Source organism: Trachymyrmex cornetzi, unplaced genomic scaffold (assembly GCF_001594075.2).
Source record: "Trachymyrmex cornetzi isolate Tcor2-1 unplaced genomic scaffold, Tcor1.1 scaffold468, whole genome shotgun sequence".
NCBI lineage: Eukaryota > Metazoa > Arthropoda > Insecta > Hymenoptera > Formicidae > Trachymyrmex > Trachymyrmex cornetzi.
In genome coordinates this window covers 604,869-612,358 of record NW_017299487.1, presented here as the reverse complement: position 1 = coordinate 612,358, position 7,490 = coordinate 604,869, and the positions used below count along the sequence as shown (strand labels likewise).

The 7,490-nt window shown below is 33.9% G+C and overlaps 1 protein-coding gene and 1 non-coding gene across 3 annotated transcripts in view; one reads left to right on the top strand and one right to left on the bottom strand.

Moving 5' to 3' along the window:
- LOC108764959 (glutamate receptor ionotropic, kainate 2-like) overlaps positions 1-5,172 on the top strand; it is a 12,709-nt gene extending 7,537 nt beyond the window's left edge. Inside the window, exons 10-17 of one of the 2 annotated variants that reach the window (XM_018513396.1) lie at positions 2,564-2,648; positions 2,849-2,987; positions 3,130-3,267; positions 3,645-3,843; positions 3,924-4,008; positions 4,134-4,283; positions 4,374-4,642; positions 4,817-5,172. In XM_018513396.1, the coding sequence (XP_018368898.1) occupies positions 2,564-2,648; positions 2,849-2,987; positions 3,130-3,267; positions 3,645-3,843; positions 3,924-4,008; positions 4,134-4,283; positions 4,374-4,642; positions 4,817-5,056 (1,305 nt within the window). In that variant the 3' untranslated portion in view covers positions 5,057-5,172. The remainder of the gene's footprint in view (positions 1-2,563; positions 2,649-2,848; positions 2,988-3,129; positions 3,268-3,644; positions 3,844-3,923; positions 4,009-4,133; positions 4,284-4,373; positions 4,643-4,816) is intronic. The other variant, XM_018513397.1, reaches the window with a different exon arrangement.
- A 325-nt stretch (positions 5,173-5,497) lies between these two features.
- Positions 5,498-5,581, bottom strand: TRNAL-CAG (transfer RNA leucine (anticodon CAG)). Its single transcript has one exon. It is a non-coding gene; the product is annotated as a tRNA-Leu (tRNA).
- Positions 5,582-7,490: the final 1,909 nt, after the last annotated feature.

Below are 7,490 nucleotides of genomic sequence, written 5' to 3'. Positions count from 1 at the left end.
GGAAATTCCATCTAGAAATTTCCTTCCTAGGCCCTTTCTAGGCCCAACGATGGCAGGCCTTGTTAAAGGCACTCACGTCAGTGCCCATTCAAAGCCCGTTTAAGAAATTCCATCTAGAAATTTCCTTCCTAGGCCCTTTCTAGGCCCAACGATGGCAAGCCCTGTTAGGGGCACTCACACCAGTGCCCATTCAAGGCCTGTTTAGGAAATTCCATCTAGAATTTTCCTTTCTAGGCCCTTTCTAGGCCCAACGATGGCAAGCCCTGTTAGGGGCACTCACGTCAGTGCCCATTCAAGGCCTGTTTAGGAAATTCCATCTAGAATTTTCCTTTCTAGGCCCTTTCTAGACCAAACGATGGCAGGCCTATTTTAGGGTATGCCTATTTGGGCACGCCCCGACAAAATTCTACCCGGAGCTGTTTTCATATATTACAAATTAATAATAGCATTTTCGAAAACGCGAATAATCCATCTTTTATTTAAAATCCACATCGATTGTTCAACCGTCATTAAGTTAGCTACCCAACATAAAAAAAAATAAAGTTTCTTTAGCTCATTCGATTGCTCATCGTTTGCACATGGTTCCACATTTTGAATTTTCGTTTGCACACTTCTAGTTAAAAAGTTTTTTAAAAAATAATTTTGGGGGCTAACTTCTCCCCCCCCCCCCCCCCCCAACTTTAATCAAATTGGATCGAAAAGGTCTCAATCAATAGATTTTCGTTTGCACATTCCAGAATAATTCGATTTTTCATTTGCACACTTGTAGTTTAAAAGTTATTAACAATTAAAGTTTCGAGAGAGATCGATTGTGGAAGATAGGTTCAAATCGCAATTACTGTGCTCAAAATGGCATGAATCGATAGGATATCATTTGCACATTCTGAAACAAGTCGATTATTTCATTTGCACACCTTTATTTAAAAAGTTATTAATAAATGAGTGTTGGAGGGCCAACTTCACACAACATAAATTACGTTTTCAGCTCAGGAGGGAGGGAGGGAGGGAGGAGAGAACACCCACCTTGGCCCAAGTTTGGATTGTCACGCTTATTTGTCTAGACCCCACATTGGCATCTAAACTTGGGCCAATATAAGAATTTTGTCTAGGCTCCACATTGGCATCCAAACTTAGGCGCGCGCGCCAATATAAAAATTTTACCTAGGCCTTGCAATGGTCTTCAAACTTGAGCCAAGTTTGAGGGCCAATGTGGGGCCTAGATAAAAAAGCGTGACAATCCAAAATTGAACCAAGAGTATAAAAATTTTAATCTAGGCACATTTTATATAATTGTACGTATAAGGCTCATATATCCGTGAGGAAATTTATCCTGGCATTTCATATTTAATATTGTAAGAAATAAGTGAGAAAAATATCAGAACGCTCCGGGATTCGAATCAAGGCATATTGGTGAGGCAAATTTGCATATTGGTAGACTTCCGTCCTGTCACTGAGCTACATAGCCTTGACACTGATAGCTTTTCTAATTGTGTCTATTTTCTCCAAATTTCTTACAATATTGGCCCTATATGGGCATTACTGAGGCATCCAAAATAAAGATTTGTTAAACTCAAGCCCATTTAAGGCATAGTTATAAGATATCCTATAAATTAAACTACTATCAGAGAAAATATGAGATCAAATTGAGCCTTATATGGGCTGCAACTGAGCAAATTTAAGTATAACTATCTTGGGGAAAAAGGAAAATCCAAACTAGACCCTGCACGGGCTGTGATTAGGAAACTTAAGTAAAACTATCCTGCGACTGAGCAAGCCTAAGTATAACTACCTTGGGGAAAATGTGGAATCCAAATTAGGCCCTATACGGACTGTGACTAGGAAGACCTAAGTTAAACTATCCTAACTAGGTCCTAAATAGCCCTAAGTTTGGCAAACCTTTATTTTGGATGCCTCAGTAATGCCCATATGGGGCCAGTATTAAAGTATGGAATGCCCGAACAAATTTCCACACGGGAGCATTTATCCGAAAATATAATTTTTGTTGAGTGAACTCACAATTTGGCACTCAACAATTTTTCATTAGTAACTTTTAAAGGTGTGCAAACGAGAAATCGACAGTTCCAGAATGTGCAAACGAAGATGTATCGATTCATGCCATTTTGAGCATACTAGGTGCGATTTGAACCTATTTGCTGCTTTCGACCCTTCTCAAAACTTTAATTGTTAATAACTGTTTAACTAAAGATGTGCAAACGAAAAATCGACTTGTTTCGGAATGTGCAAACGAAAATCTATCTATTGAGATCTTTTCGATCCCATTTGCTCGAAGTTGGGGGACTAGTGTGAAGTTAGCCTCCCCAAAATGATTGTTTAAATAATTTTTAACTAGAAGTGTGTAAACAAAAATTCAAAATATGCAAACGATGAACAATCGAGTGAGCTGAAGAAACTTTATTTTTTTTAATGTGGGGGCTAACTTCACGATGGTAATTGTTCATCACTCTCAATTTTGTAGAATTTCCCTATTTATCGTGATAAGCAAAGTACGCCTTACTTTTCTGTAAACTGTAACTTATCATTCATTTTTAAACGTTATATATAGGAAGCCGATCTTGCGATATGCGATTTAACCATTACACACGAAAGGAAGTCTGCTGTAGATTTCAGTTATCCGTTCATGAATCTCGGTAAATACCAACATAAATACTATTAAAAAGAATGAAATGCAAAAATAGTTTAATATCGTTATAATTTGTTATTTATTATAAATTCTAGAAGAGAGATTTAAAAAAGAAATTAAAAATTTTTGTAAAAGCAATAATACAATAATTACATTTTATTATATATTAATATATGACAGAGTATATTCTAACTTTGTTTTTATTAGGTATAAGCATTGTATTTGGCAAACCAGAAGAGAAGATACCAGACTTTTTTTCCTTTTTACTACCTTTAAGTACAGAAGTATGGTTCTACATGGCTACTGCTTTTCTCGGTGTATCGATAATGATATTTCTTCAAGCAAGGTAAAATTTTCAGAGATAAAATATTTTATAATTTTGACAAAAAATGTAATAAGAATTATTCTTCAAATTAATATTAAAATTAGTAAAGTAAAGATAAAAAAAATGTGACTTGCGTTTCGTAAATTTAAATTCTTTTTCAAAGAATGGCACCAGATGAATGGGACAATCCGCATCCATGCAATGCCGATCCTGAAGAACTCGAAAACAACTTCAATTTAAAAAATTCTTTTTGGTTGACTATTGGTTCTCTTATGCAACAAGGTTCAGATATTTTACCCAAGTAAGTCCTAATCTGAAATTAAATCCTAATATGATATTTATCATTGTATTATGATTAATAAACATATTTTAAATTTATTTACATACATTAAAGAAATTATTTTTTTAATCAAGGATTAATTATTTTCCTATTTATACCTGCTTTGTGTCATTTTCAGTTAGTGTATGATTCCTATAATAATTATTCCAACTAATATAATTTTAATTGTATTTTACATATTTTATATATGCTGTATATAAATATTTCAAGAGTGACTTGATCTATACTGAATGTCTATTTTAATGTTATTGTGATTATTATCAGATAATTAGATTTGGTACTCTTTCGACGTTTTAAACTAATATAATATATAAAACAAAATCACACTTTCATTACAGAGCACCGTCTCTACGTATGCTTGCAAGCATGTGGTGGTTCTTTACTTTGATCATGATCAGCTCATATACAGCGAATCTAGCTGCCTTTCTCACAGTGGACAAAATGGATGCGCCTATTAAAGGTGTTGAAGATTTAGCCAAGCAGACAAAAATCAAATATGGTGCACAAGATGGTGGATCCACGTCAACCTTTTTTAAAGTTTGTTAGCAGATTATTTAGCGACATATTTAGCTCAATATAACAATAACATGCAAATATGATTCAATAATCAATTGCAGAATTCAAACTATTCAACATACAAACGAATGTGGGCTACAATGATAGACACTAGGCCAAGTGTATTCACTAAAGATAATAAAGATGGTGGGCAATTCCAAGATCAAATTTGCATACAAAGAATCTTCTTTTTTTAAAAAGAGTTACATTATTCGAAGAAACAAATTTTTTCTCTTAAATTCGATTTCTTAGACCCTTTATTGTATACGTTTAAGGTATCGACCGAGTTGTCAAGGCCAAAGGACTATATGCCTTTTTCATGGAATCCAGTAGCATTGACTACCAATTGGAACGCAACTGCGATATAATTAAAGTTGGGGGCTTAATTGACAACAAGGGCTATGGTATAGCTATGCCGCGCGGTAATATTATAACTTGTTTCAACACATCCTATATTTTTTCCATTCCATTATCTTTATATAAATCGTTTTTTTTTTACATCTCTTTCATAGATTCTCCATATAGAACACCGATTAATCGTGCGATCCTAAAGCTGGGAGAGATAGGTAAACTATCGGAAATTAGAAAAAAATGGTGGCAAGAAAGAGGAGGAGGTTTATGCACAAAGGATGAAACGGAAAAGAGTGAAAACACAAGCGAATTAGGATTGGCAAACGTCGGAGGTGTTTTCTTTGTTTTAATGTGTGGGTTATGCGGTTCATTCTTTATCGCAATTTGCGAATTTCTGTGGAATATACGTAAAGTCGCTGTGACAGAAAAGGTAAATTTTTACTTTTTCATGTTCATTATTAAGTTTAAAAAAAAAATCAAGTTAATTTTTTTCCTTTTAATAAAGAAAATTAGTCAAAATTTTAATGTATAATATAAAATTTTTACTTCTTTTTATCATAAGTTAAATTGTAAAACAAACTTAATTATCATCTTTCGTACACAGATTACGCCGTGGGAAGCACTAGTTGCTGAATTCAAATTCGCCGTGAACATCTTTGAAGTAACAAAACCCGTTAAAATTTCCAAGAGCAGCAACAGCAGCGCAAGCTCCATGGGTGGACTTGGCAGAGCTGCATCCACGGCTCGATCTATTGTTGGCTCTTTCTTACGTCTTGATATGGTCGATAAATTCGATAAAGACCTCAGCACGAGCAACCGCACTAACGATCGTAAAATTAATTGATCATTGCTGAAAGCACTGAAGTAAACTACGAAATTGTTTTAAATAATACACAACTTAAAATCATACAAAATCATCTACATTGAAACTATGTATCTAATTGGTAATAAATACATACCTACAGATTAAATGAGTTTAATTACTGACATAAGACAATTAACAAAAATTTTTTATTTACAAATTAGTACAGATGAGTAATGAAATTGTTCATTGCGAATAATAGCTGCAAAACAACTATTAGAGCCCGTTCACACGGTACGGTTTTTTGACCGTTTCGGTAATTTCACTGAATCGTATCGTGTGAACGCGTCCATATAAAATATATTGCCACTGTATAGAGCACGGCAACAGTACCGATTCGGTGAAATTACCGAAACGGTCAAAAAACCGTACCGTGTGAACGGGCTCTTATTCTCCCTGTTTTGTAGCATAAAAAAAAAAGTTTGTCAGAAGTGGGATTCGAACCCACGCCCACAGAAGTGGACTGCGACCTGAACGCAGCGCCTTAGACCGCTCGGCCATCCTGACTTGAGAATCGATTCGGTAAAAAGAGCAGAAGAATGTTATCAAAATTCTAATTATAAAATATATTTTTAAAGCTATAATAAACTATTATTGTAACATATTGTTATATAAAATTAATATTGACAAACAAATTGACAATATGTGAAATGATCGTTAATGGTAAGTATATTAAAAAATGTTATGAATTTAGAACAGCGATTGTAAATAAAATATTGTAAATAATTTAATCATATATTGTAATCTACTGATAATAATTTACTGCAACATTGACTAAAATTGTATGTGCACACAAAAATTTATATAAAAAAATGAATTTTCAAGAAATACAAAAATTAGCGGAAATGATGGAGGACCTTTATAAATTAATTCATTTTATACAGGATAAATTTAAAAAACCGGATAAATTTTGAAAAATTGAATAAATTTTTTCAAACGTAAAATAAAAATTCTATTTCTATTTAACCAGAAAATTGCGGAAATAAAAAAAGCGGGCCATTATCAAGCTTCTTTCTAATAATCAATATTAACTTCAGCTTATAGATGATATTTTAAAACTTAATAATAATAAATAATATTAAAAAATTTTAATTAATAGCATTCTAGTTGCTTTGCAAAATTTTTTATAATTCGCATGGGTGGTATCGACAAATGGAATAATGTTTAGGATGAAAATCACTTCACCGACTGCAGGTACACGGTCCTCAGTTGAGTCGGTCAAAAGAAAATCTTGAAGGCGCGCTTGGGAGAATCAATGAGGAAAACTTATCCCGCGAAATATTGACTTTCACTTCCGCGTGTGAAGGCTGAACATACCCCACGTGCGTTCCGCATCGTTAGCACGTAACACTATCTACCAACATGTGACCGATTTGCTAAACATTCTCTTCTATTCGCACTGGTTTAAAACGCCATAATTACGATGGTTTTTTTAAAACGTTTTCTCTATAAAATTGATTACGTCAGGCCTAGACTCTTGTCTGAAATGCAGCAATCATAAAAATCTGTGATAATATTCAGCAAATCTGGCTAAATAGAAATAGAATTTTTATTTCGTATACGTCTTCAACATGACAATCAACAAAAAAATTAGTTTCGTAATTTTTGCCTTCGAACAAATAGTTTATTTTTCGATACTTAAGCGATTTAATTAGGCATGACTAGCATCCTTAAGGAAAGTTGTCAACCTTGCAGTAATACTAATATGTTAATAATACTAAATATGCTTGTTTATCTAAATATAGCATCGTTTCTCGAACGCTATTCATATTCGAAATGTCGTAAGTTCCGCTTGATTCATATTTCTCGCATTTCATATATTTCTCGACTACCCGCAGTTAATTGAAATTGCGGTATTTCGCAAACCTTTATAATATAATATATAATATGTTATTACTTTGTGTAAGGAACATTAAATGTACATGGCATAGGAGAAATTCCTTTTTATGGAAACATGATCCCTTCTTTCTTTATAGAAATTCTATAGAGGAGATCAAATAATAACGTTATTATTTAATTCTCTTCGTACATATATCTTTTAATTCTAAATGTTCAAGCTTTTTTCGTTATCTACGTCATTTATATAATCTATGTAAATCGATAAGAGATAGATAAAATTAAAATCCGTGCCAACGTTCCAAATCGCCATCACGACCTTAATGATAACCACTGGTTGTAAAATCTCGAGAGCATCGGTGTGACTTGAAAGAGAAAGATTCAACGCCGGCATACGTAATACGAATACTTTCGCGGTGCATCGAAAACAAGAGCAAAGATTCGAAACCGATCTCCCGCTTCCTGAGCAAGGACTGGTTCGGAACCGTACATGCATGCAGTCGATCACGTAGAAAGCTCGGTTGCATAAGCCACAACCGGATCTCGCCAGACGTTGTTTCCGAGAAAGGGAGGGAGATGA